This window comes from Bufo bufo, chromosome 1, assembly GCF_905171765.1.
Source record: "Bufo bufo chromosome 1, aBufBuf1.1, whole genome shotgun sequence".
In the NCBI taxonomy this organism is placed as follows: domain Eukaryota; kingdom Metazoa; phylum Chordata; class Amphibia; order Anura; family Bufonidae; genus Bufo; species Bufo bufo.
This window is the reverse complement of record NC_053389.1, coordinates 554,234,671-554,253,381: the sequence shown is the minus strand read 5'-3', so window position 1 is coordinate 554,253,381 and position 18,711 is coordinate 554,234,671. Positions and strand designations below refer to the sequence as shown.

At 41.8% G+C, this 18,711-nt stretch overlaps 1 protein-coding gene across 3 annotated transcripts in view; it reads right to left on the bottom strand.

Moving 5' to 3' along the window:
• The window catches only part of LOC120982602 (pendrin-like), a 170,128-nt gene that overhangs the window by 34,930 nt on the left and 116,487 nt on the right, over positions 1 to 18,711 (bottom strand). For all 3 annotated transcript variants that reach the window (XM_040412886.1, XM_040412876.1, XM_040412868.1), the window contains exons 12-16: positions 16,073 to 16,168; positions 15,077 to 15,183; positions 11,800 to 11,869; positions 4,777 to 4,869; positions 1,269 to 1,364 (exon numbers count right to left, since the gene is read on the bottom strand). In XM_040412886.1, the coding sequence (XP_040268820.1) occupies positions 1,269 to 1,364; positions 4,777 to 4,869; positions 11,800 to 11,869; positions 15,077 to 15,183; positions 16,073 to 16,168 (462 nt within the window). The remainder of the gene's footprint in view (positions 1 to 1,268; positions 1,365 to 4,776; positions 4,870 to 11,799; positions 11,870 to 15,076; positions 15,184 to 16,072; positions 16,169 to 18,711) is intronic.

Sequence of the window (18,711 nt, the reverse complement as noted above, 5' to 3'; positions counted from 1 at the left end):
TCACAAGTCTCCCTTTCTGCTAACTTGTGACAAAAAATAAAATTTTACATGAACTCGCCATGCCCCTCACAAAATACCTTGAGGTGTCTTCTTTCCAAAATGGGGTCACATGTGGGGTATTTATACTGCCCTGGCATTTTAGGGGCCCTAAAGCGTGAGAAGAAGTCTGGAATATAAATGTCTAAAAACTTTTACGCATTTGGATTCCGTGAGGGGTATGGTGAGTTCATGTGAGATTTTATTTTTTGTCACAAGTTAGTGGAATATGAGACTTTTTGTAAGAAAAAATAAATAAAAAAATATAAATTTCCGCTAACTTGTGCAAAAAAAATGGAGCCTTACAGGGGGGTGATCAATGACAGGGGGGTGATCAGGGAGTCTATATGGGGTGATCACCACCCTGTAAGGGGTTAATAAGTGACAGGGGGGGTGTAGTGTAGTGGTGTTTGGTGCTACTTATTACAGAGCTGCCTGTGTCCTCTGGTGGTCGATCCAAGCAAAAGGGACCACCAGAGGACCAGGTAGCAGGTATATTAGACGCTGTTATCAAAACAGCGTCTAATATACCTTTTTTGGGGTTAAAAAAATCGCATCTACAGCCTGCCAGCGAACGATCGCCGCTGGCAGGCTGTAGATCAGCTAGTTTACCTCCGGTCCACAGGAAATCTCGCGTCTCACGAGAGGACGCGCCGGCGCGTCCACCCAGAATAACAGGGCCGCCGCAAAGACGCAATCCTGCGTACGGCGGTCCTGTAGTGGCTAGTGGCTATGCACACCTTTGGGGGCACTTTTTTTTATTATTGCATTATACTTATTTTGACCTAAAAATCATTTTTTCAATTGGTCTTTATTAACAAAATGGAATCCTTTTTTCTGTACAGAGCTGCCTGTGGATTTTTTGTCATTTCCGTCATGTGAGGAGCAGATGGACTCCTTATCTCTGCTCTCTGACATTATAAACACTCATTATAGCTCAGTTTTTATATTACTGATAAGAATGTGGCTTAAATAAGTGTTTGACTTCTTAGTAGTTTACAGATAAGGGTTATTAGATAAAGGTACAAAGTGAAAGTGAAAGTACCAATCACACAATTAGAAAAACAGTTAACCCTTTGTGACTTAACAGCTCAATATTTTTAATAAAGGCCAATTGAAAATATGATTTTTAGCCAAAAATAAGTTAAATGCAATCATAAAAAAACTGACTCCACAGGTGTACATAGCCTTTAATGTATGAACAAACTGCTTGTCACAAGGACATACATTACCTTACTTGATGTTAACTGCTTTTTCTTGAGAAGTTTGTGCATTTTTCGTTGTGCCTTTGCTCTTTTGTTAAAAACTCTAACAGCATCAAATCCAACCTATGGAATTATTAACATGATCTTTAGCTGTTTTATTTAAAAATGTATTAGCAAAAAAATAGAATAATTTGGTAAAATTTATTATATAGTTTAGATACAGTTGCATATAAGATTGCACCAAATTTGTCTTTTTCCTCATTCAACAAAACAGAACATGCAAGAAAAGTGAGCGTGGTCAGGCTGTAAATATACTTTGAGGCTGGGTTCACACTTGAGCGTTTTACAGCGCGTTCAAACGCGCTGTAAAACGCTCAACACATGAAAACCAATGCTTCCCTATGGCCCTGGTTCTCACTTGAGCGTTTTATAGTGCGTTTGAACGCGCTGAAAAACGCCCTACGCTCGAAAAAGTTCTTGAGCTTCTTTGGGGCGTTTTGTCGCGCGTTTGCGGCCATAGGATTGCATAGGAACGCGCAAATATTTTCTTTTGCGCGTTTGTGACCAGAAAAACGCGCGTACGAACGCGCGTTTGGCACATAGCAACAGGCAATAAAAGGCCACACCCTAGTGAGAGGCAAATGTCTAGCCTGACCAAGATGCTGTCAATCACTGCTGTCAATCACACAAACGCGCTTAATACGCGCGTTGACTATGGACAAAAACGGGCACAAAAACGCGCATAAAACGCGGGTTAAACTCGCATATCAAATACGCTCAAGTGTGAACCCAGCCTTAGACTAGTTATGTCGCCTATAAGTTTTTCTGTTAGTTAAAACCAGATAGTGACTAGAGATGAGCGAATAGAATCCAACGAAGTGGAATTCGATCTGAATTTCAGGATAAATTTGATTAGCCGCAAAGCCAAATTTTCTCATGCTTCGTGGTAGTGAATCGATTTAACCTGAAATAGTGTAAAAAAAACAAAAAAAAAATCATATTAACCTCCTCCATTTGCTCGCGACAGGTCGGCCGCCGACATCTTGATTAAAGATCTTGGCCGAAATCCTGTGAGTTGTGACGTATGATGTTACTACGCCGGCCGGCGTGACAATGTCATCTTGGGCCGCCTGAGATTTCGCGCAAGATCTTCAAGCAAGATGGCGGCGGCCAGTCTATTGTGAACAAATGGAGGTGGTAAGTATGATTTTTTTTTTTTCTGTTAATTTTAAACTTTATTATTACTCTCAGATGCCGCGATCATGTATGAACACAGCATCTAAGGGGTACAATGATGGGAAGCTGCGCTATAGCTGCTTCCTGTCATTGCACCCACTACTTACCAAAAAATGTGGCGAAGTAATTCGCAATGAAGCAAATTTCTTTGTAAAATTTGGCGAAGCAGCAGAATTGGATTTTCCAAAACTTTGCTCATCTCTAACAATGACAGATATTCTTTTTTTTCTTAATCTGTTTTTATTTTCTGATTGTACATTTTATAAAATTCAGTTTCCTGAACATGATTTTGGGGGCAGTCATTTTGCTTGAGTTGTTGTCAAAAGTTTTCTAGGCATGCTGTGTAACCTCGGCAAAGGTCAGGAAGGAGTAGATAAGGCTACTTTCACACTAGCGTTCGGGTGTCCGCTCGTGCGCACCGTTTGAAGGGGCTCACGAGCGGCCCCGAACGCATCCGTCTGGCCCCAATGCATTCTCAGTGGAGGCGGATCCACTGAGAATGCATCCGCCTGCCAGCGTTCAGCCTCCGCTCCGCTCAGTGAGCGGACACCTAAACGCTGCTTGCAGCGTTCGGGTGTCCGCCTGGCCGTGCGGAGGCGAGCGGATCCGTCCAGACTTACAATGTAAGTCAATGGGGGCGGATCCGCTTGAAGATGACACCATATGGCTCAATCTTCAAGCGGATCCGTTCCCCATTGACTTACAATGTAAAGTCTGAACGGATCCGCTCAGACAACTTTCACACTTAGAAAATATTCTAAGTTTTAATGCAGACGCATCCGTTCTGAACGGATGCGAACGTCTGCATTATCGGAGCGGATCCGTCTGATGAAACATCAGACGGATCCGCTCCGAACGCAAGTGTGAAAGTAGCCTAAGCTGTGATATCACTTGTTGAGAATGGTGGGTCCTGTGATAAACCCTGTGATATCTATACAAAGGTGACATCTGTCATTCTAAGGCTGCGTTCACACGGGCGAGATTTCCGCGCGGGTGCAATGCGGTAGGTGAACGCATTGCACCCGCACTGAATCTGGACCCATTCATTTCAATGGGGCTGTTCAGATGAGCGATGATTTTCACGCATCACTTATGCGTTGCGTGAAAATCGCAGCATGCTCTATATTCTGCGTTTTTCACGCGACGCAGGCCCCATAGAAGTGAATGGGGTTGCGTGAAAATCGCATGCATCCGCAAGCAAGTGCGGATGCGGTGCGATTTTCACGCACGGTTGCTAGGTGACAGTCTATACACTGTATTATTTTCCCTTATAACATGGTTATAAGGGAAAATAATAGCATTCCGAATACAGAATGCATAGTAGGTGATCAATTGAGTGTTAAAAAATAAAAAAAATTAACTCACCTTCTCCTCTTGTTCGCGTAGTTCTCCCGGTCTTCAGTTCTTTAAAAAGATGAACTATGGGCTAAAGGACCTTTGGTGACGTCAGATCACATGCTCCAATCACATGGTACATCACCGCGGTGATGGACCATGTCATTGGAGCATGTGATCTGACGTCACCAAAGGTCCTTTAGCCCATAGTTCATCTTTTTAAAGAACTAAAGACCGGGAGAACTACGCGAACAAGAGGATAAGGTGAGTTAATTTTTTTTATTTTTTAACCCTCAATTGATCACCTACTATGCATTCTGTATTCGGAATGCTATTATTTTCCCTTATAACCATGTTATAAGGGAAAATAATAACATCTACACAACACCGAACCCAAACCTGAACTTCTGTGAAGAAGTTCGGGTCTGGGTACCACAGTCGGTTTTTTATCCCGCGCGTGCAAAACACATTGCACACGCGCGATAAAAACTGAACATCGGAACGCAATCGCAGTCAAAACTGACTGCAATTGCATTCCTACTCGCGCGGGTTTGCCGCAACACACCGGGACGCATCCGGAACTAATCCGGACACGCTCGTGTGAACCCAGCCTAATCCTGCCTGTGATGATAATAAGTGCAGTATAGTGATTTGTACAGACCAAGCAGTGGCAACTATTATTGGGCTTAGTTATCAGTGTGAAAGCTGCAGTATTTTTTAAAATATAAAGTGACATTTAAAAAAACTCAACAAATACTCTTTAAAATATGTTTAACATTAAAAACTTGATGCTGCTCATAACAAGTGTGAACAATATCTATTATCTACACAGACAATTCCAAATGCACCAGATTTATAAGAGCTGTGCCCCTATTAATACATAAATAAGGCACAATTCTCTCCAATTTCATTGGTGCAAACTACTCCATTATTAAGTTTGGGTCTTTGCTATAATTATACTCACAATTGATTTAATTCCATCTTTCAGGCTGTCAACATTTCCATAGAATATAGCACTGGAAAATCTGATTATTTTAATCCCTTCTGGTTCATCAACCTTTTAAAAAATAAAACATTAGTATGAACACATTAAATCTTTCATTTATTGTGGAATCTAACAACCAATGGACAGGATCTATGGCAGGTCCACATACTGTGGCCTGTTTGTTATGTGCTCCAATGACAGTGTGTCACACACAGGTGCCCACACAGCAGTGCAATTTGCAGTGTTGGCAACAGACACAACTGACTTGTGTCACCTTATGTGCTAATAACTTTGGAACACTTTTTCTTATCCAAGCCATTCTGAGATTGTTTTCTCATGACACATTTTACTTCATGACATTGGTAAATTTCAGTAAATATATTTTAATATATAAAACATATAATAAAATAGTTACTTTACATTTCCAATATGTCTACTTTATGTTTGCATCATTTGGTAAATATTATTTTATTTTATTGGATGTTAGAACCCTTAGAATTTTAGAAGCAATTCTTAAAATCTTTAACCGCTTCACCCCCGAGCCTGTTTTCACCTTCCTGCCCAGGCCATTTTTTTAAAATCTGACGTGTCACTATAATGACCAGCGTCACGCAAAGGGAGGGAAATGGGAAGGCCCTGTCCAAGGGAGAGGGAAAGGTGGTGACCCCTGACTCACCTTGCGACTGGCACCTGACTGCCCTGATGTCCCTAGACGGGTTCCTCACCCGTACGCCGATCACGTGCCTAAACCCTGGCTTTCGCTAAGATGAGCCCTATACAGTGAACGGGGCGGTGGGATCACTAGTCCGCACCACTGACACTAAGAGGAAAACACCAAGGAGAGGACAGACAATACAGACAAACATATAATCCCAGGTGGGCGACAACAGCAGACCACCAAGGCCCAACAGGGATCCGGAGGGTAACGCTCTGGAACAACAATCAGGGAACACAGTTACACAGCTCCAGTGGGTCAGTATAGAAGTCCAGGCAGGAAGCTCTATATATGGCAACCAGAGAAGTGTGAGAGGGGAATATAAGGAGGTTGGGAGTGCTAGACAAGAAACAGCTGAGGAGAAGGAGCTACGGATCCCTGAGTGAGCCAAAAAGGGTTGCAAGGCAAACCCAGAAAGCTACCATAAAGAAACAGCACAATCTTACTACATAGAGCGCGCAGCCACCCGCTGCGACTTCATGACGCCGGGTATAACGGAGTCAGGCGTGGCTCTTGACACCCTCGTGACAGTCACTTTATGTGGTAATAACTTTAAAGCACTTTTACTTATACAGGTGTGGCAATGTGAACATTGAGGTGGTGTTTCCCCAGGTTCCAGTCCGGGACTTAGGCCATGCTCATGTCCAGGGATCCTATTTAATCCTGCTACTGGATCTTGGGTGTGTCTCACTCTGGAGAGTGTGCAGACAGAGGCCTGGTGAGGCTCTGTCAGTGTGGTCTCAGCTAGGCAAGGCTGAGGGGACACGAGGCTAGGCAATAGCCTGGACTTTGGGGGACTTGCACACAGAAGGCTGGAGTGGCTCCGTGTGGTCTGAGCCGGGAGGGCTGAGAGACCACTATCCCACAAGAGACACTGGTGTGGGAGCAGCCTGGAAGCAGCCTGGAGGTTGGGCTGGGAAAGCCGCATCTCATCACGGGTGTGAACTGTGGTACGCTTTAGGTGAGTCAGGGAAACCTATGTGTTTAGATAGGGCCCAGACGGGCAAGGTATTTTATTTTGGCTTTGTGTGTTTTTCTTTATGCCATGTGCCACAATAAAGCACAGTTTGGCCCCTAAATCCTGGTGTCTGTGAAGAAGTGTATGATTGCAACCACCGGAAAAGAGCTAATCCCCCACACAGGCCATTCTGAGATTGTTTTCTCGTCACATATCGTACTTCATGACAGTGGTAAAAATGAGTAAAAAAAACCAAACATTTTTATTTATAAATAAAATACCAAATTTACCCAAAATTTTGAAAAATTAGCAAATTTCCATTTTTCTACTTTTATAATAGATAGTAATACCTCCAAAAATAATAATTACTTTACATTCCCCATATGTCTACTTCATGTTTGGATCATTTTGAAAATGACATTTTATTTTTTTGAGACGGTAGAAGGCTTAGAAGTTTAAAAGAAAATCTTAAAATTTTTAACAATATTTCCAAAACCCAAATTTTTCAGGACCAGTTCAGTTATGAAGTCACTTTCTGGGGCTTACATATTAGAAACCACCCATAAATCACCCCATTTTAGAAACTACACCCCTCAAGGTATTCAAAACTGATTTTACAAACTTTGTTAACCCTTTAGGTTCCCCCATGAGAATTAGAGGAAAATGGGAATAAAATTTCACCTTTTTTTTTTTTTGCAGATTCTAAATTTTAATCTATTTTTTCTTCAACAAATTAAGGGTTAACAGCCAAACAAAACTCAAAATCTATTACTCTGAATCTGGGATTTACAGAAACACCCCATGTGTGCTCAAAAACTGATGTATGGGCGCACAGCAGGCTTCAGAGTGGAAGGAGCACCATATGGCTTTTGGAGAGTGGATTTAGCTGGAATGGTAATTGGGAGCTATGTCACATGTGAAGACACCCTGAGGTGGCCCTACAGTAGAAACCCCCAAAAAGTCACCCCATTCTAGAAACTAAACCCCTCAAGGAATATTTCAAGGTGTGTAGTGAGCACTTTGACCAATCAGGCGTTTCACAGAATTAGGAAACGCTCGGCTGTGAAAATGAAAAATTCGAATTTTTTCCCCAAAACGTTGCTTAACACCCACACTTTTCACTTTCACAAGGGGTAACAGGACAAAATGCATCCCACATTTTGTTCCCCATTTTCCCCCGAATACGCCAACACTCAATATGTGCTCATAAAATGATGTATGTTTGCATGGCAGGGTCCAAAAGGGAAGTAGCGCCATAAGGCTTTTGGAGGACAGATTTTGCAGGATTGACTTTTGGGAGCTATGTTGCATATAAAGACACCTTGAGGTAACCCTAGAATGGAAACCCCCAAAAAGTGACCCCATTCTGGTAACAAAACCCCTCAAGGAATATTTCAAGGTGTGTAGTGAGCACTTAAACCCATCGGGCGTTTCACAGAATTAGGAAATGCTTGGCTGTGAAAATAAAAAATTTAAATCTTTTCCTGAAAAAGTTGCTTTACACCCACATTTTTCACTTTCACAAGGGGTAACAGGACAAAATGCACCCCACATTTTGTTCCCCATTTCCCCCCGAATACGCCAACACCCAATATGTGCTCATAAAATGATGTATGGGTGCATGGCAGGGTCCAAAAGGGAAGTAGCGCCATAGGGCTTTTGGAGGACAGATTTTACAGGATTGGCTTTTGGGAACTATGTCGCATATAAAGACACCCTGAGGTACGCCTAGAGAGGAAATCCCCAAAAAGTGACCCCATTCCGGAAACTACACCCCTCAAGGAATATTTCAAGGTGTGTAGTGAGCACTTAGACCCATCGAGCGTTTCACAGAATTAGGAAATGTTTCACTTTCACAAGGGGTTAAAGGAGAAAATGCACCCCAGTATATGCTAGAAAAATAAAATGGTCGGCACTCACAATTTACATGGGTCACGCAGAATAATCGTATCAAATTAAAATGTATTCACATTAATGGCAGACATAATAAAATTTAAGTATTGGCCAATACTGCAAAATTTGCAATAAAATGAACTAAACTACTTAAAACATGTGGTCTGGTATCCAAGGTGGTCGCAATGAATCAATTTGTCAAAATATTTGTGCCGGTTGTTGTCTCAACTTAATGTACCCGGGTACAAAATAGCTGAATGATTTCTGAATTCTTACAAAAGTTCGCAATCAGGCCTTAATAGAGCAATAATTCAGATGAAAAAATAAATTCGAATGAAAAAATAAATTCGATATGTAGGTACACGATGGCTGAATGGTTCCCTAGTTCTTACATATGCTCGCAATCAGACCATATTACAGCGATAGTTCAAGTGGAGAGTAAATTCAATGTGACTATTTGATTAGCGGGTATTTCAGATGGAGAGTATAATTCGATATATAGGTACAAGATCTTACATATATTCGCGATCTGACTCTAATGGAGCGATACTTTCGGATGGAGAGTAAGTTCAAAATAATCGCTTAGATGAAGCCAGCACTGGTATCTCACTCTATATTCAATTCGAATATTATTGCGGATCGATATTGTGTGGTGAGAGTTGTTATAGTACTCACGATTTTGCAGTCATGACTCTCAGTCTGTTTGGCACTAATTCGACCCGCCACCTGTTGTTAGCGTGTATCACGCTCCTTTCCCACACACCTGTGGCGTCTTTATCGCGATGTTGTATCCAAATCTCGCTACTTTGTAGCTATGTTATCGCGAGTGTACCCCCGTCTCTTCGTTCTATACAGCTGACTGCTCTTAGCGATTCTTAGGAGCTTGATCCCAACGTGAAGTCGGTTCTTTATCGAAGATATTTACTACCGGTAGTATTCTTGAAACTTCTTCTTTGAAAGGCACTGGAAAATATTTAAAATTGACCAAACGCGTTTCGGAGTATAATTGGGGTCTTACTCTTTCCCCAGTGGTAGTTTTATGAATCTTCATGTGCCTTTTTATACCCTCTAAGCTCCACCTCAAATTTCAGCAATCTCGAAAACTTGACATGGAATTGTCTTCAATCCTGATTAAACTCAAAAAGTTCACGTATGAATAAAGTTTTCATTCTTTATATCATATTTATCGTATAATTCATAATTTTCTGGCAATCGGTGGTTTAAGAGAGACAATTGGTGGCAAAAAGGACAAAAACGCATATGCGTTTTTCATGCGTTTTTTTGGGGCATTGATGCGTTTTTTTGGGGGAATGATACTCCATACTTCCAGGCACCCCAGTATATGTTCCCCATTTTCTCCCCATTTTGTGAACACCCTATATGTGCTCGTAGACTGCTGTATTGGCGCACAGCAGGCCTCTACAGGTAAAGTGCAAAATATGTTTTTTGCAGGCCTGAATTGGCAGACATGGATTTTAGCTGCCATGTCGCATTTAATTTTTTTTCCTGAGGTCCCTAGAAATGAAAAACCCCAAGAAGTGACCCCATTTTGGAAACAGCACCCCTGTACGAACATTTTAAGTGGTGGAAAGGGTACTTTTTCCAAACAGGTGTCTCACAGAAGGCAGAATTACTTAAGACAAGCATTTCAAAGCACACATTTGTAAAAATGAAAAATTACTAGCAGACCCCAATTTTTTACTTTCACAAGGGGTTAAAGGAGAAAATGCACCACAGTATATGTTCCCCATTTTTTCCCCATTTTGCGAACACCCCATATGTGCTCGTAGCCTGCTGTATTGGCACACAGCAGGCCTCTACAGGCAAAGTGCAAAATGTGTTTTTTGCAGGCATGAATTGGCAGACACGAATTTTAGCTGCCAAGTCGCATAAATTTTTTTTCTAGAGGTCCCCAGAAATGAAAAACGCCAAGAAGTGACCCTATTTCGGAAAGAGCAACCCCGTACGAACATTTTAAGTGGTGGAAAGGGTACTTTTTACCAAACAGGTGTCTCCCAGAAGGCAGAAATACTAGAGAGAGGATTTCAAAGCACACATTTGTAAAAAGGAAAAATTACAAGCAGACCCCAATTTTTCACTTTCACAAGGGGTTAAAGGAGAAAATGCACCCCAGTATATGTTCCCCATTTTCTCCTAATTTTGCGAACACCCCATATGTGCTCGTAGCCTGCTGTATTGGCGCACAGCAGGCCTCTACAGGCAAAGGGACCAATTCATCAATTCCTCTAGCTCCTTGAATCCTGCTTCCTGGTTTGTCCCATCATGCCTTAGGGCAGCTGTATTCTGACATTAGTAGATCATGTGACACTAACCACGCCCCTTGTTCTTACCAATGACAATTCCTACATCCTACATTACAAAGTTCCAATGCAGGACGTAATCTTCAGCAGCTGAACGACGAAAAAGATTTGCTGCAGGGTGAAATAGTAGGCTAATAACTTTAGAATATGGCAGTTTTGATAAATAGTGGGTGTAAGGGATTGTTTACTATCACAGATTACTTCACCAAACAAGGGTCAAATGTCCAAACTCGTGCTTTATTCCAAACACTTCAGCAAAACAGGTAATGAAGTTGCAGCTGCAACTCATCACGTGTGACATCCAACAAAATAATAAACACTTGCCCATCTAGGCTCTAACTAAAACATATGACGTGTCTCTCTGACTCACCTATACATCACAGTTCACACACTGTCTCAGGTGCGGCTTTATCAGCCCAATAGTCCAGCAGCCTCCAGGCTGTAGCAAATACGAGTACCTTTGGGGGATTATGGTCCAGCAGTCCTCCCGACTCTGACCTTGTGACCCTTCTGCTGCAGGCATCACTACGTCCCCCAAACTCCAGGCTATCTCCCAGCCTTGTGGCCTCTCAACCTAGTCCAGCTGATACCACACACACAGAGCCTCTGCAGGTCTCTGTTCCAAATCACTCTCCCTTTTTGACTGACACACTAAGGGTGGATTTATGCCAGACTGATTACAGCAGGCTTCACCTATGATATCCTCAGGTTAGGGAAAACCATGCCTTGGAATAGGGTGGAATGGGAAGGTCCCACTACCAAACCTACCTTCCCAATCCAAATAAAATCCAGCCCTTGATTTACTAGGGATAATTAGCTTCAGCAACTATGTTCACTGAAGCCAGCACCATCCTGGATCTTACTTATCTCACCCAGTTGAGGAACCTGGATGAGATATACACCCCTTCCAGGACTTTTCTCATACATTTTACTGTTCACCTTACCACATGGTATTTGGGAAAATATATATAACAGTGATATCTGTTGGGTAGAATACATTTATATTAGTGGCACAACCCCTTTAATTTCCCAATAACTCGAGCCTTCCTGGTATTATATTATTCAGAAACTTACAAGAGACAGCAGTGGCATCAGACAAAGTATTTCATACATACATTTTTGTATTTCTTCATATCTTTGTAGATATCTGTACCGGGAACATTTCCCAGAGAACTGTATGATGGACTGAAAAACAGACAACATAATAGATATTTTAACAACCAAAGCCATTTCAAAGCCAAAATGCATTTTGCTAAAACCAGATACTTATACATATTTTTCTAACAGCATGCGGAGGAATTGCCTCCCCGGTTATAGACACGCTACAGTGTATGGGTTTGGAGCATTTTCACCCGTTTAGGCCACTTTTTTCAGTGAGTTCTTGATTTTGTCCTTATGTGTATGGAATGTGCCACTTTATTTTGTTGGTAACATTCTTTTGCACCTGGTAGCTTCTGTGTCACATGGTCTGTTGTGGGTGCGGCTCACAGCTTTATTTTACCTCACAATGCATTTGTGATACCACTATGGAGGCATGTGAGAGCCTGGCTGTGAGTTAATTGCACTGTTCAGACCCTGTTCACACACCACGGGCAGTTTAGTGGTAGGACCCCATGCGTGCTGAGACACCGTGACGTGGTGCATGAGGGGCTCCGATATGTTCCTGACTGGAAGATATTGGCAAAGTTCTCAGCTTTTAACATCGGCCTGAGGAATTAGCTAGTATTGTCAGTTGCGTATCATTTTGTGCATTTTTTGCAGTGAATTGTGTATAGATATCTGTACCGGGAACATTTCCCAGAGAACTGTATGATGGACTGAAAAACAGACAACATAATGGATATTTTAACAACCAAAGCCATTTCAAAGCCAAAATGCATTTTGCTAATTAAAACCAGATACTTATACATATTTTTCTAATCTGTTTTTATTTTCTGTACGTGATTAACGGGGCTGCCATCTTGTCTGAGTGCTGTTAACAGCATTTAGAGATATGCTTTACAGCAGCCACATGGACTATAAGAACCTGTAGTCTGGAGATGACCATATGAGAGAGTGCTGTGGGCATACTCTGTGACTTGTGCATGGAAGGGTAGAAGGTAAGCTGTGTCGATCACATATTGTCAATGTTGATCCTGTGTTTTCTATACAAAACTGTTATCTTTCATTGTAATCCTGCCTGTGATTATACTGAGTTGAATGCCGAAAATTAACCTGTACAGAAGTGGAGTCTATTATGAAGGTTAGTGGCCAGAGTAAAAACTACAAGATTTCAGGATATATTTTTTTAAATATAGATAGTGACATAGAAAAAATATCACTAACATTAAAAAATGTTTAACAGAAAAAAGTGCAGCTTACAAGTAACAATCATCTTCTGACAATAAATGTTCTTTAAAATGCTGCTGTTCATCTACCTATGGTCATGTCAGAGTCAGGTCTGTACACTAATATTTTTCTGAAGAGATACATTACAGCCCTATGCTTCCGTTTGCCAGTAGCATGCTGCCATCTTTGATTATACTTAGGAGAGATAAGGAACCACTTCAAGTGAAGGGCCCCCTTAGCAGCAATCTTGATCATGTTCAGTACTCTTCAGGATACTAACAAAAAAAAGGTAATTTTCCATATTATTTACCACCAGCATAAACTGTTGGAGACCAAACTGGGTCACTTATTTGTTTTGACCCAGTGTTCTCTTAACATCACTACTGAGCATCTCCAGCGTGATCCAAAAGCTAAGGCCCACTCAAATAATCTGCACACACTCAGGAGTAAAACACCCAAAAATTAATACCATAAGTATCTCACATGGAATCATCCATACACCTTCTATAACACTAAAAAAGCTACCACGCAAGTAAATATTGTAAATTTAATACTTTATTAGAAATCCACATAAAACACAATAATTATATTCTAAAATATATAAAGCAGCAACCATGAGAACACTGGAGTGTGTCAATAAAAATAGGCTCCAGACATCAAGGGACTAGTACAATGTCAAATAGCAGCATCATCACATGGGGCTCATTATAGCAAACATGCGTCTATATATTGCAATTCACCGCACAACACTGAAGTGTGAGGGGCGGTGATATACCTATGCACACCCAAGATATAATGCTGCTTTTAGCAATTAATTATTGTGTTTTATGTGGATTTCTAATAAAGTATTAAATTTTAAATATTTACTTGCGTGGTAGCTTATTTTGTGTTACACACTCAGGAGTCCAATACTCTTGACCTCCCAACTATCTCCACCCCTGACTGGTAGCTTTGTTCCCATATACAGTATAGAAAGAATGCAAGAACGCCTGCGAGAAGGTGGACCATGAATATCGAGACTGCAGTGTTCAGCTCAGGCTGGAGGCTCTCACAAGAGATTTTAAGAAAACGATGGTTCCATACAAGTACCATAAGTGACCCAGTGTTTTAATCAGGGTCTCAGGCACCACTTTATGCAACCCTCAGATAGGGGCAATCATGATCTCTTTAGTGTGCATGGTTATTAATAATAACTGCTACATGAAGTACATAACCACACATATTCCTCTCTGCGGAGCTGTACAAATGGAGCGCTGACAGCAGGATGTCTTCTTCTCATTTGAGAGCACAATGGCTGCAGTACCTAAACATGGCATGTAAGCTGGAAACATTTACAATCAGCTGTAACATGTCAAGAGAGCAAGCAATCAAAAAGGTCACTGCTCACTTTCTGTACATTATTTCCTCCATATATATTTAGCTTGATTTATTTATTTTTTTTATTTAACGGGGGAATTTATCATGGCTTTCACGGCCTGACAGGACAAAAAATCGACACTAGCTCATGGCTGACTCAGATTAGATTTTCTGCCGCATGTACAGGAAAAAGATATGACAGTTTTTTTAAAGAACCACTTAATAAATGTGTTGCATCTTATTCCACTGCACTTTGGACTACGGCTGTAGAATGAAAAGCCAGTCTTGGTAAATTTCCCCCATTTAGGCTAGGTCTACACGACGACATTTGTCGCGCGACATTTTGTTGCACCAATGTCGCGCGACAATTTTTATAATGGCAGTCTATGGTGTCGCACTGCAACATGCGACATGCTGCGACTGCGACGCAACAGTCGCAGAAAATCCATCGAGATGGATTTTTCTGCGACTGTTGCGTCGCAGTCGCAGCATGTCGCATGTTGCAGTGCGACACCATAGACTGCCATTATAAAAATTGTCGCGCGACATTGGTGCAACAAAATGTCGCGCGACAAACGTTGCGCCCTATTTGTCGCGCGACAAATGTCGTCGTGTAGACCTAGCCTTAATTTGCAATACAATACAAAGTTCTTCTCTGTGAATTATGGTACAGCATATTTTGTCTACAGCAGAAACTGTCATACTCACTACTGAACGCGCAGAAGGACAGTAAAAAGTCCAAATATTATCCCAGCCAATAATCCCAAATCAATATCCAAAAGCAGCGATGTGAAACATGTGAAAAGCCAGATAGCCTGGAATGAAATGTGCATATAATATTCAGAAAAGCAGGGTTCTCTGTGCCAGGCTTTTACTTACTAGATCTCTACCTGCTATTTTCTGCTAAGTAAAATACCTTAAAGAGGACCTTTCACCGCTCCTGACATACCTGTTTTAATAGCTACATGCATTCTGGAACATCTATTCTTATGTCTCTATGTTGTACCATTCCTTTATTATTTCTACTAGAAGTTATGAATGAATTGCTAGCAGTCTGCAGTAAGGGTACATAGGGGTGGTAAGCAGTTGGGGGGTGTACCTGCACAGACTCACTCTATCCAATCAGTGCTGCCATTTTCAGACTATGTAGGTACACACCCCAACTGGTTAACACCCCTCTGTACCCTTACTGCAGACTGCTAGCAATTCATTCATAAATTCTAGTTAAAATAATAAAGGAATGGCACAACATAGAGACATAAGAATAGATGCCCCAGAATTATTACATGGGGAATGCATGAAGCTAATAAAACGGGCACATCAGGAGTGGTGAAAGGCCCTCTAAGAGTTCAACTACGATATTATAGATCCATACAAACTCTGAGTTTTATCAGGTCAAAATACAGTATGACATCCATAGATGTTTTATGGGGTTTTACATGTACCTCCGTATGTCAAAAACTTCATATGGAGGCAGAGTTCTTCTCTGTAAGATTCCCTGTGGTACAGATGCACCATGTGGTGGCACATGGGTTGTCTGTAGCTCCGCACTACAGAACCACTGTGTGCCTCCGTACAGCCCTTTATTAAGTGGTTCACATACACTGCATATGAATTAGCCTAGGGAAGAAGCTATTGTTCATGGAAGCAGTACATCAAATAAAATTGAGATCACACCAGAGATTTAATAGAATAGGTACTTACTGTATCCCACTTGTTCTGTCTCCATAAACGAGGAATATCAACCACTTGCCAGAACATCCCCTTAAGATTAGATATGACTATGGCAGCCAAGACTGACTGTAATAGGAAGGAACTCATTGTGTCAAAACAGTGTAAGAGCTAAACAGCATTTTTTTTATACACAAATGTTATAAGTGTTATTAGTTTTATTGGATTTGTGTTCTTCAGCACAAAGTTTCATAATCATAAATACAGTGGTGGACATAAGTATTTGTCCCCTACTGTGTTCCATATTGTTTCCTCTTTTGTAACGTTAAATAAAGAAAATGTTAGATAATACAGTTTGGAATTACTAGTGCTTTTTATTTAAAGATCGCAGTAATTCAACAATCATATTACCCATATGTAAAAGAACCTTCTCCCTTAGGCTGGATTTCCACATTCAGGTTTTTAGATGCAGTTTTTGAAGCCAAAGCCAGGAGTGGATTCAAAAAGCGAAGAGAACGTGGAAACCCAGCCTTAAAGGGGTTGTCTGGGCTACATAGGTCATCAATATCACATGAGTGGGGGCCCGACTCCCAACTCCCCCCCCCCCCTCCCCTGATCTGTTATTTGAATAGGTAATTAACAGGCTCCTTTGACAAACAGCTGTAATTACATCGCACTGCCACTACAGAGTAGATGTGTCGCTGACGTTCCCGCGACAGGTGGCAGTGCAATGTAATTACAGCTGTTTGTCAAAGGAGCCTGTAATTACCTATTCAAATAACAGATCAGGGGAGGGGGGGGGGGTTGGGAGTCGGGGCCCCCTCCGTTCGGATCTAATGACGTCTCTGTTGTTTCTGGTGCTTGCCACACCTTCTTTCCCCAGGTGTGGCTATTAGGGTCATTTAACCTTTTCAATTTATAGTTGCTTCTCCCACAATGCTGTGTGGTTTATAGCTTCTGTTTGGACCTTTGGATAGATTGTGGTTGGATCTCGGCTGAGTTCCTGGTGCTTCCATTGCTCCTTTGAAGTTAAGTCTTTCTTTTCCTTTTTGTATTTTGTTTGTGTTCTGTGTGTTGCATTTCCCTATTGTTTGTATTAGGCCTGAAGGAGACTCCTGTTCATACTTCCTTTTGGAGGAACAGGTAGTCTCGTCCCTGCCATTAGTACCAGGGTCCTATAGGGCTTGATAGGACTCTAGGTATTCCTGCGTATGAACTCACCTACCTTTGGGGTCTGTTCATACTGGTAGTCAGTCAGGATTTTGGTTAGGGTTTTCACTAGCTGGTGTCCATTTTCCTTCCCTAGTTCATAGGCCTGATTCCCTGTTTCCCCTTTCCTCCTATGCTCAGTGTGGTGTTTCCCTCCCACACCGAAACGTGACAAGATGTCATGCAGGTTAAGACTGAAGAGATTGCAGCACTTGCACTGGTGTCACAGCCCCTTCAAACAGAGGGGTTGCCAGGGGTTGGACCCGCACTGATCTGATATTGTTGAGCTTGAGCTATCCTGAAGATCAGGGCCGTCTTTACCAAGGGGCAAAAAGGGCAGCTGCCCCGGGCCCAGTTGCTCCTGGGGGCCCAAGGCAGCTGCCTCTTGAGCCCTGCTAGCCACTGCCCCGGGTGTCAAGCTGTCAGCTACACAGGGGGTGCTGCCATGCCTGCCTGCACTGAGTCCAGGCATCATGATCGTACTGTGTTAAAGTTTTGTGTGATCACTTCAGGACCTTAACCGCTTTACGTCCGCCCATAGGATATAAACGTCCTATGGGTGGACGTCTATTTCTGAATGGACGTTCCAGAACGTCCTTTCAGAAATAGCAGCTGCACACTAATCGTGCAGCTGCTGATCGGGTTGCCCGCTGTCAGTGACAGCAGGGCAACCCTAAGACAAGGCAGGGACAGTGCCCAGGTGTCCCTGCCTTCCGGATCGCTGCTATGCGCTTCCTGTTCCGGCCCGGCGGTCATGTGACCGCCGTGACCGGAGTGTGCAGGAGCTGTGTGAGGTCTCTCAGAGACCTCGATCAGCCCTGCTCTGAGGCTGTACAGCGCTGGATTGCTGCTGTACAGCCTCTCTAGGGGTGTATTTGTCCTGTAACTGGGGCTACTATGTCAGCCCCAGTTACAGGAGAAATCAACAGTGAAAAAAAGTGAAGCAAATGTCCCCCAGAGGTTTTGTATGACCTTATGGGGGATGAAAAGTGTAAAATAAAAAAAATAAAAATAAAAGGTTGAAAAAAAAAAAGAAAAAAGTTTCACATGTAAAAAAAAAAGTCCCCAAGTAAGGAATGAAAAAAAAAAGTTAAAAATATATATTAAAAAAAGTATACATATTAGGTATTGCCGCGTCCGTAAAAACCAGCTCTATAAAAATATCACATGACCTAACCCCTCGGGTGAACACCGTAAAAAAAAAAAAAAACTGTGTCAAAACAAGCAATTTTTGTCACCTTGCATCACAAAAGGTGCAACACCAAGTGATCAAAAACACGTATGTCCCACAAAATAGTACCAATAAAACCGTCACCTCATCCCGCAAAAAATGAGCCCCTACATAAGAAAATCTCTCAAAAAATAAAAAAACTATAGCTCTCAGAACATGGACACATTAAAACATAATTTTTTTGTTTCAAAAATGCTATTATTGTGTAAAACTTTAATAAATGAGAAAAAGT